The following is a 20031-nucleotide window of genomic DNA, read 5'->3' on the forward strand; positions in this document are numbered from 1 at the left end:
CACTCTTCATCACCTCGAAGGCTCCCCTCCCAGGGAGGTCCGAGAGAACCCGTTCCGAAGAACCAGGAACTCCAGGACCCACCGAAAGGGAAGGCTCCGAGGCAGATGTCAGAGCCAAGCTCATCAAGGCCGAGGCTCCAAGGGGAAGAGTGGGGTCGGACAAGGGTCCGATGCCACTCACCCCCTCGGAGGAGACCAGGGAAGCCCGACCACCGAATCCCTCTAAGGAAGGTCTCGAAGAGGAGATAAGAGTAGAGGCTGAAGGAGCAGAAGGGGGTATCTGTCCCTCAGCCATAGCAGAAACCATTCCCGAAGACTCCAACTCCAAACTCTGGGGTAGAGTCGAAGGAGGAACTGCAATGGGGTGTCGACTAATAGTCATCTGTTGAGACGGACTATGTAGCATTTGGGCCAGTGCCTATGATTTTAATAATCTACTGACCACTCTCTCTAAATCATGGTCAGAAAGCCTGGATGACCTGGATGATCGGCTCCGATGGCTCCGTTCCGAGAGGAGAGGAGAAGCCGGAGCCGAGAGTATCGGCTCCAAGGAAGGGGACCTAGACCTCTTCCTCGAAGGAACCATCGGAGCCGACGAAACCATGGAAGCTGTCAGAGCCGACAACTTTTCGGCACCGACAAAGTTTCGATGCATTGGCTCCGGCCGGAGCAGATACAGACATAAAAGTAAGGGTGTCGGAGCCGGTCGGTGCCGACACCGAAGCCTGAGCCACATGGTGATCGGAACCGATCGGAGCCGACACCGAAGTGGTCGAACCAGAATCGGCACCAATAGCCATCGGTGCCGAAGGTTTGTGCAAACCAGAATCGGCTCCAGCCAGAGCCGATCTCGACTCTGAAACAGTCGGAGCCAAGGCCGCAGGCTTGGACACAGAAGCCTGGGCCTTGGAAGACTTAGAAGTCTTAGATGGAGCCGACTTAGCCGGGGAGCCCTCCGGCTTAAGTAGGCCCCTCAAAATAAGCTTATTTCTCCTTTCCTGCAGGACTCTCTGGCTAAAAGAATGACAAATCGCACAGGAGTCCTGCAGGTGGAGAGGTCCCAGGCAGTAAGAAGAAGTGTGACCGCCTGTCAGAGACATCTTCTGACAGCACGAGTCACACTTCTTAAAGCCTGAGACCCTTTCCTTAGACATGGTGTAAAAACACACACACACAACACCTGTCCAAGAAAAATTACAATCCCAAAAAAAAGGGAAAAACTATTCTCTCACAAACACACACACACCCTAACAAGGGGGGGGATGGGATGGGAGAAGGCCTGACTAAAAACTTTTAGGAGAGAGGGAATTTTAGTCAGAAAAGGACTAAAACTAGTCTAAAACTATTAAATTTAAGTTTAAAATTAACTTTAAACTGAAAAAGGGGCAAAAGTAGTAGTGTATAAATCACTTACCAGGAGCTGGTAAAAGGAGGACCTGATCAGCGAAGCGGCAAACGAGATCTGGGTACTTACCGCCTTGCATCATGGGATATGGGGCTGCCTCGAGCTGGTAAAAGTGACTCTCAAGCTTAGCAAGTGCCGAGTCGGAACCCATCAAGCAAGAATGAAGGCGAGATTGACAACTTAACATTGTGTGTTTTTACAAAAATGATACTGTTCAGGTGGGTTGGAGCAATTGCAATGTGAGAGTTTCTTACAAATGTTACACTAAAGCAAATAATGCAGGTTCTTATTGTAATACAAACTAGGATTCATTTCTTGAATTGATGCATAAAACAATTAATGAAGTACAACATAATGATGTTCTTTTTAAACAACTGTCTATAATTGATAGGAAAATGTTTCATGCAGGGCAAGTATATGTTAATAGCAAGGTTACTACTAAGGTAGAGGATTGTTATTTTGTGTGTGGCAAAAAGGCATACAAATGGTTACCTGAGAATTGGTCCGGCAGTTGTTTTTTGGGTTACCTGGTTCCGGCCATATGACACACTGCAGTTTTGCCTCGAGGTAAAATTCGAAATGCACGAGAGGTCTCCAAGAAACCTGTCGAGAAACCTGAGAATCCATTGGGACAAATCGAGGCGGGCTGGAGAAACCATCATTCCATGGGCGATAAACTGACACATATGGACTTGAGTGATACTGTTATATCATGGGCAGGCATATTACCAGCATATGGAGCAGTGAAATCTATTTGGGAGCTGAGAAAACTGTCTAAACTCCTCAAAGTAATGAGCAACGCAACTTTTTCCGCTCTCGAATTAGTAACTGATGAACTGAATGTTATGAGAACTGTGGTGCTTCAAAACCGCATGGCTCTTAACTTCACCCTAGCGGCGAGAGGTGGTACGTGCGCTTTAATCCAAGAAGAGTGATGTTCTTACATTCCTGACAACCAGCACGAGATAGACAACCATCTTGAGGTGATTCAGCAAGTGTCGACTATGACCAAACCAGGTCCAAACCCACTGACGGACTTTTTCCAGAAATGGTTTGGGGGGTGGGGGTACCATCCTAATGAACATCTTGATTGCCATTTGTGTAGGTATGCTCCTGTTGGGAGTATGTGTTTGTTGTGGCATCCCCTGCATGAAAAGATTGATCAAAAATTTTATAGACCTGTCAGCTTCTGAAACCTTATATCAAAGTACTGAGTTTGAAGAACTGTTAAAGACTGAAATGCTTTCATAAGTTAAACTGAATGACTCTCTTAACTGCAAATCCTGAACGGAAGAGGTTAAGAGAAGAAATAAACCGTTTATGCTTTTGAAAGTAGAATAAAAGTATTAATAGGGGGAAATGTTAGAAAAATATGTATTAATGTGTATATTAGTGCTTTTAGAAAGCCCAAAAGGGTTAACACATTTATTCTATTCCATACTGCATAAATCCATATAAATTGCAAATGCTTTCTGACCTTGTATTTAGTTAGCACAGCTAAAAATCTTGTTTATGTCTTAGGAAATTTACTGAAAAGCAGATGATTTTCTGCTAGGTCAGGAAAATAACCAATAGAACAATACTGCTTTCTATAATGTTATTAAACTTAGACAATTAGCCCTGTCTGTGCTATGAGAACATACACAGCTGCAGGAAGAATAGATAAGTAGAACAAAGACTGCTTGAAGAATATGAACTATAATCTGTGTTTGCTTTGTGCTTGAATAAGCAGAGTACCTTGAAATGTAACACAGCACTGTAGAAATAATTGTAACTAGCTAGTGGTCTTCGAGGCCATGTTATCTTTCAAGAAAAGTTTCTCACAAATCTAGAAATGTAATGTAATATCAGCAGAAAATAATGAACATCTGCTGTGAAAAACAATATTGTAGGCTTGTATTTGATTACGTCAGCTTCAGAAGGCAATGTCTTGTAAAACAGTATAAGAATGGCTTCATTTCCTGTTACAGACCAGACAAACTCTGTATTTTTGCATGCATGTTTTTGTCTTCTTGCCGCAAGAATTAAAGTGCCTTAACCTGAACCTTACGTATATTGGTCTTTGAAGTTTTTTCCTTTGACTACGTATATACACACACACACACACACACACACACACACACACACACACACACACACACACAAAAGCACACAATGTTGAGGCTCAAAAGGTAGCACATTCAACTTTTGTTCTGGAAGATCAGAAAGCTGTGGGTTCTTTTCCCACACCAGCTACTTTAATTCATTGCCAAGAATTCACACTACAGTGCAGCAAGAGAGGGATGTGTTGCTCCTTCAGTTGAGACATTAAACAGAGGTCTCCCATCTGCCTAACTTGGTGGCGTGTGGAAGTAAAAGATCCCATAGTACTTATTTTAAAAACAGCAGGGGAAATTCCCCAGTGCATGGACAAATTTTCCCTAGTCAGTATAAATACCACCTGGGCTCTTCCCTGAATAGATAACACTGGGCAAATGGGACTAACCCGGTCAGCTACAGACTTTCACTGTTGAAGTGACACTCTAACCCCATATGCAGAACTGGAAGAAAGGGTCTGTAAATGGATATATATACATATAAATATACACACACAGACACACACACACACACACACACACACACACACACACACACACACACACACACACACACACACACACACACAATCTCTCTTCTCTGTCATACGCACACATACAGTAGCTAACCTTATGAATGATCAATGCGCTTATTCAATGAATGATCAATGTAGTATCTCTTGTAAAAATATTGATCACAAATGGTCAAGAACACACTATCCTTACAACCTGCATTAGTATAAAAAGCATCTTTGAGAGAGGCAAAGAATCCTGCACCTGCTTAACAGTAGCGCAACATGTGGAAAGAAGTCTATCCTTTAAAATGCACATCGGTCTTGTATAGTGATCCTACCATGGCAAGATATTTAGCCTATCTAATTATAACTCAATCAAGTTAAGCTTGGACATTTAGAATCCAATCAGCTGGTCTTCAATCGTGCATTGAAACTATATATGCAAATAAATAAACATCTGTGTGTGTGTGTGTGTGTGTGTGTGTGTGTGTGTGTGCGCGTGAATGAGTGCGCAAGTGCTCGCACGCACACACACAACATAGATGAGTGTGTGTAAATCTCAATATCACTCGACCACTTTTTTTTTCATTTAGCAGATCACTTGCTTCACTATTTCCAACCTCCTGCAACTCAACCCACAATCATTCTGGACTTCTCTTCCTAACAAAGACAAAGTTACAACCTTCCTCACTAAAATGCAAAAATGCATATTATGTGCTTCTCTAGTGTCTTGGTTAAACTTTTACAGGCAATACAAACACCATTGTGAAAAACAAACAGGCTCAGTGAAATCTACTCTACTATGAAAATAAATAAGGTGAATCTTATTCATAAAGGGGAACACATTATCCATAAGTTCTATTGAGGAATGTCATCATGTCTTTGGTGTGTTCTTTGATGCTGGTGGGGTAAGAGGTTCTTTGATAAATGGGGGTTACCATCATCAAATATGCAGATATGCCACAGGTGCATCTCTATTGTACAGATGATGGAGATCAGGAAAAGGCACTACAGTACTGGTACTGAAACCAATTATGGTTGTTAGACATGGTGCCACTAATTTCAACTTAGCAGCTTTGTCACAAGCAGGTTGTCGTCATGTATAGGCAAATGGCGAGACTCAGGCTGAGTGAGCTAAGATCCCCAGTGCCAGAGGATCTACAGCTATAATACTATGTGGCCTTTTGCAAGTTAATGTGGCATTTCATGCACTAAAATTTAAGACACATGGGGGGCTGTGTCAATGGCTTGGGAATGGCTGAACACTAACATCTGTTAGTCAGTAAGGATGTTGGTCTGTACCTCGCCCAATGTCAAGGGAACCACAAGTACAACTAACAGAAGCTTAATGATAGCTGAATTATGCAGATGAGTAGCACGCCCACAAAACCTTTATGGTCTTATGCTATTTATTGGAGATGAAGAATGCCAATATAACTGCAAACCACCTCTGGTGAAACCAGACAGTAAACGTTACAGGACAATGGAGAGAGGTTGAATTTTTTCTTTTATCCTGTTGTACTTGTCATCTCTCTTGCCCTTCTCCCTTTCTCTTTAGATTTATTTATCCTTTTTTTCCCTCCTTAACTTGTGTATGTTTCCTGTACTGATGCTGTACTTGTAACAGACACTCTACTCAGAGACACTCTCTATGTGCAATGACCAAGTATAAATAATGGCATTTGTATTAAAAATCATGAGTGCAAATAGCACAAGGATTTTTCTTTATCCAAAGATGGAGCAATCCTGAAGTAGATATATATAAGCTGCAGAGGAATAGTGGGTTTAAGGTGCTTCCTTCTCCGCCACAAAAGCACTTTAGTGGTGGTACTTGTTAGCCATTGTTCAGTGTAAGCAAGATTTTATAACTGCAATTATGAGGGCTGATCATACAACACTTGCAGCCTGCTCCCCCCATTCTGATCCCTAACATGGTCTACCTTTCACCCTAGCTACTTTTTTCACTATAAGAAAGTTTTCTGATACCAGCTTCCTCCTTTTACTCACAGCCTCTCACTAAATGCCTAGCATAACATTGTGACCATGTCTCAAAACAGAGAGGATGGCTCTCTAATGCTGGCATTTGTTCCCATTCAGGAATGTATCAGATGTTGGGGGATTCTACTTGGGTCAAATCCATCTGAGGGGGGGGGGGGGGGGAGTAAGAGACACTTCTCTGAAAAATGCACAATTCCAGATAAACAATATAAGTATATGACACATTCTTACAGGTTCAGTCTTACTACACACCAACAATGAACTGGGAATTATGAATGAAAGGACTAATGCCACCCCCTCCATACACACAGTGAAACTGACATTACATAATTTGATGCACTCTCAAATGAAACACTGCTAGAAAAATGAGACTAAGTTATTTCTAATGCCTAAAACATTAGGCATATGGTACAACCTACTGCAAGAATAGAAACAGCACAGAATGGAAATCTAGAGAACTGAAACACTACACAAGACTCCTGCTTTCACAGCAAAGGATGACTTTTTGTGCATTATGAACAAATGGATAACTTAAAATGCTGAAGTGAAGTAAATACTGACAAACAGCATTTGCATACCAATAAACAGATTTATTTCTAAAATCATCTGTTTATACTTTTTAATAGTAAAAGTGATCTTTATTTATGAAATGACCAGCAACAGCATGAAAGACAAGAGATGGATTATGTACCTTCAATGGGATGCCCCACTTTCACAGGCAGTAGTACTGTTACAGCTTACCTGCTCTCTTCTGATGCACTCTGCATATTGCTGTTAAGCGCTTCCTCCAGCATCTTCAGACAGTGCTCCCGGGCCTAAAACATAAACACTAGTGAAAGACATGGCTCTCAATACCTGCAGCCAAGTCCAGACTATGATGACTATGTCTGATAATGCTGCCTACTAAAACAATTTTCAACTAGATTTTTTTTCCAGAAAGGAAGCGATGTCTGTTGTTTGCAAACATATTTATCAGCATATTTGCTACCTTACAAGGATAGCTATAAAGGCTAAAATCTGGCTCCTCCCACTCTGCCTACCAAAAGCATTACAAACTGCAAACAAGGCCGTAATGTTACCTGCAAAAAAGGTAAAATGGATTAGATGGCTGCAGTCTGAAAAAAAAACAGTGCAGTAATACATACTGCCTCCAACCCTGATGGCAACAAGTACAAAACATAATCAGAAAAATTAAGCATTGAACTAAAACCTCAAACTAGTACTTTAGGATGACTATATCTCTGTGCTGTAAAGGAAGACAGTAGTTATCCAGTCCCAGAAAATAACCAGATTGACTTCTTGGGACAATAACATTGTCAGAAGCAACCAGAAGTCAGAAGGAGCATGAATTAAAGAAGGGGTCCTCTGCTAACACTGTTGAAAAATTTACAGCAAGAGTTAGTGCAGAAATCAATAGCTGACACTTCTTCAAGGAATACAGCAAACAGATGGTAAGCCACATTCTTACGCCAGTCGAACAGAATTTGTATATTAGTGGGTACCTTTCTCAGTTCTGAGCTGAAATGGCGAATAATCAGTTATGAAATTAATACTGCTTATAGCACATCTTGATATGGACAATGACCTTATGCACAAAAACAAGCAAAAAAACAAAAAAAAACAAAAATAAAATAATTTTCTAGGTGTATTTATAAGTTCATCAATTCTTCTGCTTTCCTTGAAGAGTAAAATAAAAGCACAGTTCTTTGCAAGTACAGTTACCATAACAGTAGGGCTGTGAGAACAGGTCACAATAATAAATTAATGCTTCGGAGTATAACCACCCTATCTCTGTATATTACTGGACAAGAAGTTGAAAACTATGGCATCTTCCTTGTGATGAACCAACACTGGTCACACAGTCTAAGTACTGATGTATGTAGGTGGGATGCTCTCTTAAACAACCTGCACTACTCCACTCCTTATTTGATTCATGAGACAATATTCCTTTGTAGGGAGGAGTAGTTGTGGTATGCATGTCCTTTATAATCACACCAAATATAATGAAAATAAAGTGCTCAACATGAGCTGTGAGCACAAAATAAATAACCATTTTATAAAACAATAAAACAATTCTAACAATAGAGTCCGGGGGATTTAAAAGACTTGTTTTGCCCATGTCCCTAAATATAACTACCATACTCAAAGTAAAACTATTTTACCCTAGAAAATAAGAGAGTAGTATATATAAAATAGACTTTTACCTGTGGTTAAGGGCAGTGCAACTTAATGAAAATAAACCTTCAGTGTACAAAATATAGTGTAATCTCAAATTAAGAAATATTAGCTATATTAAAATGATTAGAAAAGCAGGAGTATACTTACAATCTAATCAACTTATAACCTTACAGTCCCTGTCAGAGCTAATTTATCTGCCTATTATTAGCAATAAATGGCAATATCCAAAAGTGGTTACTTTAGAACCACTATACTAACTATAAAGCAAGATTATATAAAGTCCATAATAAAATAAAAGGTATATACTTAAGCTGCAAACTACAGACAAATATGTTTATAATGAATCCTTTACTTGGGAGGCAGCCATATTGTAATTACATTTTCCAACTTTTTCACTTACCATAAGATAGCATTTCATGAAACTGTGGAAATGATATATGGCAGTACTATAACCGAAGCAATATTTTTTCCAGCAATGCAGCAGCTGAAAGAACTACCAGAGAAGTTTCACTGTCTATTGAAGTAACTTGAAGGCAACAATTCTCTATTCTTTTGAAATGTTTTTTTTTTTTTTTTGGGGGGGGGGGGGGGCTTTATTATTACACTGGTCTCACTCTTGAAAACCCTACTGTTTAAGTATGCTTGCATTCCTATATTACCATTAATGTGAAGGGTCATAGTAACAGTAAATCACAACATCTGTGTAGAAACTAAGCAGTACCTTGCCTAGGACATAGAAACAAAGCAGGACGAATGATGATAATACCAAACAGCTGTAGGCTAATTAAACAACTGAGACATGTATATGTACATCTAATTTGTTACTGCATATTGCATTAACATACCATCATATGCTGCCTGCTAGCATCAGGGAAGCAATGTCATGACAGACCTTACCAATTTCTTGGAGCTTTTCTCCTTGGACCTCCACTGAAAATAAGCATTGTACACAGAAGGATATTCTCAGTAAACAAAAGCAAATTAAATAAGTACTAAAGAAAATGGTGACTGCACCACAATTATGTTACCAACTCTGACAGGAAATGTAAATCAGTAATTACTTTATACAGAAAGACTTTTGAAAGAAAATCTTTTGCAACATCTACGAAAATAAAATCTATGTTACATACAGTGGATATAAAAAGTGTACACATCCCTGTTAAAATGCCAGGTTTTTGTGATATAAAAAAATGAGACCACAATAAATCATTTCAAAACTTTTCCCACCTGTAATGTGACCTACAATCTGTACAATTCAATTGAAAAACAAATCTGTTAGGGGAAAAATATAAAAAATAAAAAACGTACAATAAGTTGGTTGCATAAATGTTCACATCCTTAAACTAATACTTTGTTGAAGCACTTTTTGATGTGATTACAGCATTCAGTCTTCTTGGGTAGGAGTCCATCAGCATGGCACATCTTGACTTGGCAATATTTGCCCACTCTTCCTTGCAAAAGTGCTCCAAATCAGTCAGATTGCGAGGGCATCTCTTGTGCACAGCCTTCTTTAGGTCACCCCACAGATTTTTTATTGGATTTAGGTCTGGGCTCTGGTTGGACCATTCCAAAACTTTACTTTTCTTCTGGTGAACCCGTTCTTTTGTTGATTTGGATGTATGCTTGGGGTTCATTGTCGTGATGAAAGGTGAAATTCCTCTTCATCTTCAGCTTTCTAGCAGACACCTGAAGGTTTTGAGCCAAAAGTGACTGAGTATTTGGAATTGTAAATAATTCCCTCCACCTTAACTAAAGCCCCAGTTCCAGCTGAAGAAAAGCAACCTCAAAGCATGATACTGCCACCACCATGCTTCACCGTTGATCGTTGATATGGTGCTCTTCTGATGATGTGAAGTGTTGTTTTTGCACCAAACATACCTTTTGGAATTGTGGCCAGAAAGTTCAACCTTGGTCTCATTAGACCATAACACATTTTCCCACATGCTTTTAGGAGACTTGATGTATTGTTTTGCAAATTTTAGCAGGGCCTGGATGTTTTTGTGTGCAAGAAAAGGCTTCCATCTTGCAACCCTACCCCACAGTCCAGACATATGGAGAATACGGGAGAATGTTGTCACATGTAGTACACAACCAGTACTTGAACAAATTCCTGCAGCTACGTCAGTGTTGCTGTAGGTCTCTTGGCAGCCTCCCTGACCAATTTTCTTCTCGTCTTTTCATCAATTTTGGAGGAACGTCCAGTTCTTTGCAATGTCATTGTCCCATATTTTCTCCACTTTTTGATAACTGTCTTCATTGTATTCAATGGTATACCCAATGGTGTGGAAAATTTTTTGTACCCTTCAACAATGAGATCCCTTTGATGCTTTGTAAGCTCTCTGCGAACCATGGATTTTGCTGTAGCAGGCAAGTGCGTAAATGTCAGGAAAATCCTACTAGGACAGCTGAACTTTATTTGGGGTTAAATCAGTCTCTCTAATTGATGGCAGGTGTGTACTGAAGAAGACGGAATGCTGTAATTAAATCAAAAGGCGCTTCAACAAAGTATTAGTTTAAGGGTGTGCACACTTGTGCAACCAGTTTATTGTATGTTTTTTACTGGGAAAAGCTGAAAGAACAACATATTTTTCCCCTAAAAGATTTGTTTTTCAATTGAATTGTACAGATTATAGGTCACATTAAAGGTAGGAAAAGTTTTGAAATAATTTATTGTGGTCTCATTTTTTATATCACAAAGACCTGGCATTTTAACAGGGATGTTTACACTTTTATATCCACTGTATGTCAAACACAGACACAAAAGTACTTAAGTACGACTTGCACAGGTACCTACTTTGGTCAATGCGCAACATATGAACCTTGTTTAAGAACTTAAGATTTTAGCTCTATTCTGCGTTTTTGAAAGAATAGTAAATTAATATAATATACTCAGCACACTGTATAAATTGGATAAGACCCAAAGAAACGTATAAACTGCAGTAAACATTTTGACTTAAAATAATAAAAATAGTAATAAAAAACTCTCTCCTCTAAAACATGGCTTCAAACATAATAGACAGCTTCTTTAAATATAAGAAATTTTCCTATAAAAAATTATGCAGAATCTGAATCATAAACATACATACCCTCCAAAAGTACTTAACATATTCACTGATCTGTCCATAAATAATTTATGAATATAAAAAAAAAAATGATAGCATAATTATGCTTTTTGGCAAAAAAGGGTATACCAAAGACCACTTTAATGTAAAGAAACTAGCTCCTTAAAAGAGTATCATGAAAGGGTCCAAACAGCAAGGAGATAACCCTTCAACACTTAAGAAAAAAGTATTTTTAGCACCTTTATTGAATTATCGCTTCATAGGCAAAGACATACTTATATTAAAGAAAACAAACCATGCTAACATGTTCACAGTTACATACCTTTTACATTACATATTTCTTTTATACAATTATAATCAATTCAAAATTACACAAATTGATCAATTCCTGCCTTCCCTTAAATCTCACTCATCGCCCAAACCATTATTCTATATGAATTGTTCCCACAATTTCCATTTTTCTTCTATGTAATTTGCTTCTACCCTTTTTTAAAGATCCCATCTCCAGTTCTTTTATCTCTGTTAAAATATTCACTACTTTAATACATTTGGTTTAGACTTTGATTTCCATTTTCTAGTAATTACTTTTTATTGGCAGCCACCAGAATTAAACTTAACAAGGGCTCACTATGTCTAGGTAATTCAGCCCCTGTATCCCAGCACAAAAAAAAAATAATTTCCTTAGTTACATCCATTTGCTCACCCAATATTTCTTGACAGAGTATTCTGTAGGGAATTTTTAAAGTCTGCCAACTCGTTATACTCCCAAAACATATGTTCCCAATTACCTCTTTCTTCCTTACTGCACTTCCAACATTTGCCATCTACTCGAGGAAAAAAATATTTGGAGTCTGATTGGGAGAGAAAAATACCTATGTAAACACTTCCAAACAAAAATCATAAATCTTCCACACTTGGTTGCATATTTCGGAGTCACATGCATGTCCTTCCATTGTTTCCTTGGGAATTGCTTACTGAATCTTGTTCCAATTTTTTAACCTCCTCTGACTGATTCCAATAGTTATCCATACATTACAGAATGGGCAAACTGTACATCAGCACCCTGACTGGAGAACGAACAATCTCCAGCAGGGTATTAATATACAAGTAATGCCAGATAAAAAACGAGTCCGCCGCTTCATGGCTGCATATCAAACTGCCTTGGAGCTCTGATTGAAAAAAACGAATGGCCATTACTTTATGTTTGTTTAGTAGCACTTCTGCTGTTTAGTGAGTGTAAAATATATTAAAAAAACAAAACAAAAGTGTGAATGTTTATGTCTGTGTGTGTGAGTGTATGCGTGCATGTGAGTGTGACTTAGTTTGATCGAGCCATTATTTTACACTCACTAAGCAGCGCTTTTGCTGTTTATCGAGTGTAAAAACGATGTACAACAGAAAAAAGTGTGCGGGTGTAGGTTTATGTTTCTGTATGTATATATTTCTGTTTGTGTTTTTGTTTCTGTGTATGTGAATATGTTTGTGTACATGAAAGCGGTGTGTGTGTGTGTCAGCGAGAGTGAGTGAAGCATGAGAGTGATCGAGCAACAGCATCACTGGGGAGTTTATGTACATCTCACCTCTTAGATTAAGTTAACTGGATAAATAAGGAGGAACAAAGGCTCAAAACAGGAACACATTCCACTTGAAAAAAAAAAATCACAAAGTTCCTTCAATAAAAGGACTTGTATTAGAATGCATCTTTCTGAAATGTAAGAGATTGAGTGTGTGTGTGTGAGAGAGAGAGAGATGGGGAGACACAGTGAGATGATGGGACCACTGACAGCAGGAGAGGTTTGCCTACCTCTTGACCTTTTAGCTCGCGAAATCTGGATAAAGCCTGAAATAAAGGGGGAACAAATGCTCAAAAATAGGAATAATTTTTATATGTACTTATAAATTACTAAGTTATATGAGGATTTGTGTTAACACAAATTTTCTGAAGAAAATAAAGTCTGAAAGTCAAATGTATGTCATTATTTAGTGACTTCAATCCCCAATGACTGGCAAGAAACTACACATTTTAGCAGTAAGGGACCAAAAAATAAAGCAAATACCTAGATATTTAAAAAAAAGATGATATATTTTGGATGTAAAATGTTTCCTTTATCACCATTTACATACACTACAGCAACTTTGAAACATTATGCAGAGGAGCTATTTTACATCAAAAATACATAAAAAATAATATAGTAACAAAATATATATAAATAAGCAAGTAAAACACAACAGTTTTAATGACAGCCCATTCTCTAAGTGGAATAATGCCCTCCAGGGTGTGTGCTAATGTGTAATTAACTCCCATCCAGGGGTGTAGAGGCACTCTGGCCTCAGAACACCCCTGGGCAGGCATTAAATACACATTAAACCCACACCCTGTCAGGCATTATTGCCGACATATTTCACATGCCCTATAAATTATCCCTTTTTACAACAGCTTCTGTTCTATATTCAATTAAAAACTCAACCAGAGCAGGTCTTTCACTTAGGATTCATCTATCCCTTTCTCTTTGCCTACACTCTGATATCAATCCCTGATAGGGAAGGCAGCCTCTGTCCTGCAGTCCAAATGTCTTTTTGGCATCTTCCCATTCTATAATATTTTACTCTCTGGTTAATTGTTTCCAATGCCTTGGTTCCTTTGCCAGTTTTCTCCAGTAAATTCCAGCCCCCTCTTGCCTATTCTCTGTTCCCCTAATTGCAGTCATCTACACTGACAGAATAAGAAGTTATGTACCTACCATAACGTTCCATGTTAGTTGTCTTTTTCTCGCCTTCTTTCTTGCTGGATGGGTTCGGAGCCGATCCTCGTCTCCGACTCAGCCAATACTAAAGCTCGAGAGCTAATTCCACCGGCTCGAGGCTCCCCTATATCCCACAATGCTAGGCGGTAACTACTCCGATCTCGTTTGATAGCTAAACCACGCATTTCTGGTCTCCACAGTATGGAGAAAAAAGAACCCACCTCTATATAAACCTGAATGTAAGCTACCACAAACATAAAAGGGGAAAAGAGGTGGTAGAACATGTGGGAAGGAAAACTCCAAAGGAAGATCTCAAAATTTCCTATCGGTCTGTCCAGGCTAGGGGGAAGGAGGGTGGGACGCAAGAAAGAAGGCGAGAAGAAGACAACTAACATGGAACGTTATTGGTAGGTACATAACTTCTTAATGATAAGTTGTCAATCTCGCCTTCATTCTTGTTGGATGGGACCGCGTCCCTAGCACCTTATTCCGGGTGGCCTATCGGAACAGACTCTTGAGAACAGTGGATCCAAAGTTGGCAATGTTTCTGGAGGCCATATCCAATTTGTAATGCAAAATGAAGGTATGTGGGGAAGCCCAAGTGGCTGCTGCACAAATGGAATCTATTGGCAGCCTGTCCTGAAAAGCTACAGATGTAGCTAATGCCCTAGTTGAATGAGCTCTAGGTCTTGAAGGCAGTTTTTGATGTCTGATTTCATAGATGAAGGTAATTATAGAGGTAAGCCATCTTGAAAGGGGCACTTTAGTAACTGGAAGGCCCAATTTCCCTTCCACATAAGAAAGGAAAAGCTGATCAGAGTTCCTGAACTGTTTAGTCCTGTCTAAATAATATCTAAGTTGGCGGTGAACATCTAGAAAATGAAACTTTTGTTCCGACCTGTTGGAATAGTCAGGGAAGAAGACAGGGAGATCAATCGTTTGGTTCAGGTTTGTCTCAGAGGAAACCTTAGGTAAGAAGGACGGATTAGTCCGGAGGGACACCCTATCTTTGTGGAAAACTAAGTAAGGAGGACGACTGCACAGAGCATGAAGTTCAGATACCCTTCTAGCTGAAGTTATGGCTACTAGAAAAAGTGTTTTCCATGAGAGCAACTTAAGAGGGCATGAAGCCGCTGGTTCGAAGGGGGGAGAATCAAGGATGCCAGAACCAAATTCAAGTCCCATTGAGGTGGGGGATCTTTGATTGGGGGCTTGAGCAGAAAAACACCTCTTAAAAAGGCTTTGCAGAGCTTATGGGACATGATACTGGAGTCTGAGACACCTACATGAAAATTAGATATAGCAGCTAGTTGTACTCTAATGGTAGATGAAGAAGAGCGTAAATGAAAGAGCTCTGCCAGAAAGTCTAGGATAGACTGGATAGGTGCCGTGAAGGGGTCTATATTTTTTGATGCTGCCCAGAAGGAAAAACGTTTCCACTTACTATTATAAATCTTCCTGGTAGAAGATATGTGAGAGGCTATCAGGATGTTTTGGACTGAATGAGAGATTAAGGGAAGCCTGGCTAGGGTCAGAATTGGAGAAACCACACTGTGAGGTTGAGAGAATGAAGGGAGTGGTGCAGCTGGCCCGACTGGTGGGTCAACAGATCTGGCACTGGGTCCGGATGCCAAGGCTGCTCCAACAGGTAATGATGGAGGAACGGAAACCATATCTGTCGAGGCCAATAAGGGGCAATGAGGATCATTGTAACTCTCAAGGCGATAGCTTTCTGAATTAATTGAGATATTAGTGGAAAAGGGGGAGAAGCATACAGAAGTCCCCGGGGCCAATCGTGGACTACAGCATCTCTGGTGGGATGGCCTGGTAACGGGAAGAAAGTGAAGTCGTGACACTTGCTGTTTTGGGGAGTAGCAAAAAGATCGCAGCAAGGCTGGCCCCCTCTTTGGAAGACTTCTTCCAGCACTGATTTCTTTAGAGACCACTCGTGGGGCATGAGAATGGCCCTGCTCAACTTGTCAGCAATCACGTTGGACTTCCCGGGAATGTGCATTGCTATCAGAAAACGCTGAGAAAAAATCACCCACTGCCAAAGTCTGAGTGCCTCTCGACATAAGGGGTAGGATCTGGTTCCGCCCTGTTTGTTGATGTACCACACTACGGACATGTTGTCTGTCTGAATTGCAATAGTCCCTGTGGGAAGAGAGTCCTGAAGGACTTGCAACACTAAAAGCACTGCTCTCATCTCTAAGACATTTATGTGCAAGTGGCACTCGAAAGGTTGCCACGTGCCCTGGACTGTCCTGCCCTGATAATGCCCCCCCCTACCCGATCAGGGAGGCGTCCGTTATCACCGTGGTGACTGGGGGGGGGGAATGAAAGGTCTGCCCTGGAGAACTTGAGGTGATGTGATGCACCAAGACAGGTGATTCTTGCATGATTGAGTTATTAGTATGATGTGAGACATCGGGAGCTGTTGGAAGGACCATTGAGTAAACAGCATCCATTGGAGGATCCTCATGTGGAAACGAGCTAAGGGGAGAAGGGTGATAGTAGCTGCCATGAGTCCTAATACTTTCAAGACTACCCTGGCTTTTATCCTGTTGCATTGTAATAGAAGGTAAACTTGTTTGCGGATATCTAACACTCTTTGCTCTGTAAGTCTGGCAGAAAGATTTAGTGTGTCTAAGGTGGCGCCTATAAAGGTAATAGATTGACAAGGCAACAAGGCATATTTTTCGAAATTTATTGAAATGCCTAGAGCTTGGCAAGTTTGGATGGTGAAGTCTCTGGATAGGAGGAGTTGATGTCTGTTGGTGGCGGAAAGGAGCCAGTCGTCTAAATATGGAAACACCTGGAATCCCTGACGTCTCAAGTGAGCCGCGACCACTGCCATGCATTTGGTAAACACTCGGGGGGGGGGGCTGTAGTGAGACCAAAGGGCAGGGCTCTGAACTGGTAGTGACTGGTTCCCAGCCTGAAGCGGAGAAACCTCCTGGAGCATCTGTGCATTTTGATATGGTAATACGCATCCTGAAGATCTATCGAGGACATCCAATTGTCCTGACCCAAGAAGGGTAGAATGGACTGTAGCGTGACCATCCGGAATTTTGTTTTTTTGATATAATTGTTTAACTTGCTGAGATCCAGTATAGGTCTCCAGTCCCCTGTTTTTTTTGGTACCAAAAAGAATTTGGAGTAGATTCCGGATCCTTGCTGGTCTGCTGGGACTGGTTGGATAGCTCTTTTTGACAGCAGCTTTGATATTTCTAGTGCTGCTTGTTCCCTTAGACTGGATGGAATGTCTGGAAGGGATCCTTCGGGTTGGGATGGGATGTGAATAAAGGGAATTTTTTAACCCTCGGATATGATTGACTGTACCCATTTGTCTTGGGTGAGGGAAAGCCAGGCTTTTGGGTACAGTGATAATCTTCCCCAGACTGCCTCCAAAGGTGGACAGCCGGGCAGCTCCTCAGAGATGCTGAAAGGGTTTATCAGAGAAAGTTTTTCTGCTACCCTGGTTTTGCGGACCTCCTCTGCCCCTAGGGCGGCGTCTATTGTTATTCCCCCCTCTGCCTCTAGAGGGGAATCGACCTTGTGCATCAGATGAGACTCCCTGAGGTTTGCGGAACCACATTTTTCCTCCCCTCTGACCTTTTGGATAAGGTCTAGAAGGGGTAGAAAAACGGACTCCCACGGCAGAGAGAGTCTTACCTTCCACCTCGCACCTAGTCAATGTATCCTTCACCTGAGGACCAAACAATGTTGAGCCATCAAAGGGGAATTGGTGAAGGACGCCTTGAAAGGTTCCGCAAAATTGCAAAGCCGCATCCAGGCGTGACGTCATAAAGCTACACCTGTGCCTGCGGCCCTACTCGCCCCAACAGCAGCATATGAGATAAGCCGCATGGAGGAGTTAACAATCGAATTCAGGGTTGCCAACTGGGAGTTCATTTTGTCTTGGAACCCCTCAGCTGTTGGATCCTGTATAGCCTCACCCATATCCTTGAGCAAATCTCTCTGGAGACAGGTGAAGTGACACAAGTAGTTCAGCGACCGCATTGAAAAGGTCGCTGATGAAAACATCCGCTTACTGTACCTGTCCATGGTCCTAGACTCCTTATTAGGAAGATGGACAGGTACCGAAGGATCGGCTAACTCCTTCTTAGTGGCTGCGGCCACCACCATGGCATCAACAGAGACACCTTTAGATAGAAACTCTTTCTCCTTAGGGGCAGTAATAAATTTTGAAGGCCTCCTTGGGGTAGGTTCCACTGAATCAGGGGCCGTCCAAGCCTTCCTTGCCACCACTTCCATAAGGGGGTCAAAGGGAGGGGACACCCAGGAGGTGGAAGGGCGAGAGCCGAACGCCTCAAGGTAAACTGACTCATCCTCTGAAGGGTTAAGGGCGGGCCAGTTCCCCCTCTGTTTCAGGATTTCAAGGATGTCAGCAAAGGAGACATCCTCAGAGGGGGACCGAGGGGAACCTTCAGATTCCTCCAAGTCAGTGTCAGAGGTGATAGACTCAGGGGAGTCAATGTGCTTCCTCTTGCACTGTCTCTTCCGAGGGGGTTCTCCTACCAGATCAGGAGAGGCCTCGGAAGAGGAGGAAATTCCCAATGGGGAAACCTGAGGAGCTGGCTCTCTGTGGTCTGATACAAGGGGATGGGTAGAAATCACCGCAGGCACTGAAGAGGGAGGAGCTGACGGAGCCGACTGTGGGGTAGACACTGGGTCTAGCACACTCCGCATGACCTCAAAGGCGCCCCTTTCAGCCAAGGTCGGAGGTCCCCGCTCCGAAGAGACAAGAACCCCCCCCGGCACCGACAGGGATGGGTCCGAGGCCGATGTCAGAGCCGAACTCACCAGCGCCGACGCTCCGAGAGGGAGAACGGCGTCGGACAAGTGTCTGATGCCACTCGCCCCCTCGGAGCCCACAAGGGAAGCTTGGCGGCGAGATCCCTCCAAAGAGGAAATCGGACCAGACGACGGAGCCGAATGGGAAGGTATCGGCTCTGAAGCACCGACAGCCACAGCTCCGATGAGCCCCGGCTCCGAACTCAAAGCAGTCGGAGGAGGAATAAAATCAGGGATGGAAATAGCCGCTGGCTGTTGAGTAGGGCTATGCAGCATTTGGGCCAGTGCCTCGGGCTTGAGAAGTCTACTCACCACCCTTTGTAAATCATGGTCGGACAGCCTGGAGGACTGAGAGGAATGAGACCTATGTCTCCGCTCCGACAGAAGAGGGGATCCCGGAGCCGAATGGATGGAGCCGATGGAAGGGGACCTAGACCTCTTCTTTGAAGGTGGCTTCGATAAGCCTATCGGAGCCAACTGAGTCTTGTCAACCTTGGCTCCAGCCGGAGCCGAGGTAATGGTATAAGATTTGGAAACATCGGCTCCAGCCGGAGCCGATGTCGAAGCCGTTTTAATGCTTCCAGGGGATGGCTCTGAAACTGGAGCCGATGGTCTGGAAGTCTTAGAAGGCTTCCCCGATGCAGACTGGGTCGGGGGGCCTTCAGGCTTTAACAAGCCACGAAGAATCAACTTATTTTTGCGTTCCTGTGGGACTCTAGGGCTGAATGCATGGCACACAGCACATGAGTCCTGCAGGTGCAAAGGTCCCAGGCAATATACACAAGAAGTTTGACAGTCTGTCAGAGACATTTTCTGACAGCACGAATCACACTTCTTGAAGCCTGAGACCTTGGAGTCTTTAGACATCCTAAAAAGCTGAGTGAACACAAACACAACACACAGACACACCCTTAACCAAAATAAAAATCCAGTCACACTGAAGGACTAGGGAAAGGAGAGGGAGAGGGTCAAAGGCCTAAAAGTTAAGAAGGGAATTCTAACACAAGAGGGGACCCGATTTAAACTAATGGAATACTTTAAATAAAAACTAAACTAGATGGAAAAAAATAGGGGTTGAAATTGAAGTTTCTGAATAAGAAAACTTACTAACCTGCCAGAGCTGGTAGAAGCACCACCTCGTCAGCTAAGCGGCAAACGAGATCTGAGTAGTTACCGCCTAGCATTGTGGGATATAGGGGAGCCTCGAGCTGGTGGAATTAGCTCTCGAGCTTTAGT

General features: G+C 41.9%; 1 protein-coding gene across 5 annotated transcripts in view; it reads right to left on the reverse strand.

Moving 5' to 3' along the window:
* RECQL5 (RecQ like helicase 5) overlaps positions 1 to 20031 on the reverse strand; it is a 1160282-nt gene that overhangs the window by 429943 nt on the left and 710308 nt on the right. For all 5 annotated transcript variants that reach the window (XM_044084963.1, XM_044084964.1, XM_044084962.1 and 2 more), the window contains exon 6: positions 6735 to 6808. In XM_044084963.1, the coding sequence (XP_043940898.1) occupies positions 6735 to 6808 (74 nt within the window). The remainder of the gene's footprint in view (positions 1 to 6734; positions 6809 to 20031) is intronic.

The sequence above is a fragment of the Protopterus annectens genome, chromosome 10.part0, assembly GCF_019279795.1.
Source record: "Protopterus annectens isolate FY-2018-M chromosome 10.part0, PAN1.0, whole genome shotgun sequence".
Classification (NCBI taxonomy): Eukaryota; Metazoa; Chordata; order Ceratodontiformes; family Protopteridae; genus Protopterus; species Protopterus annectens.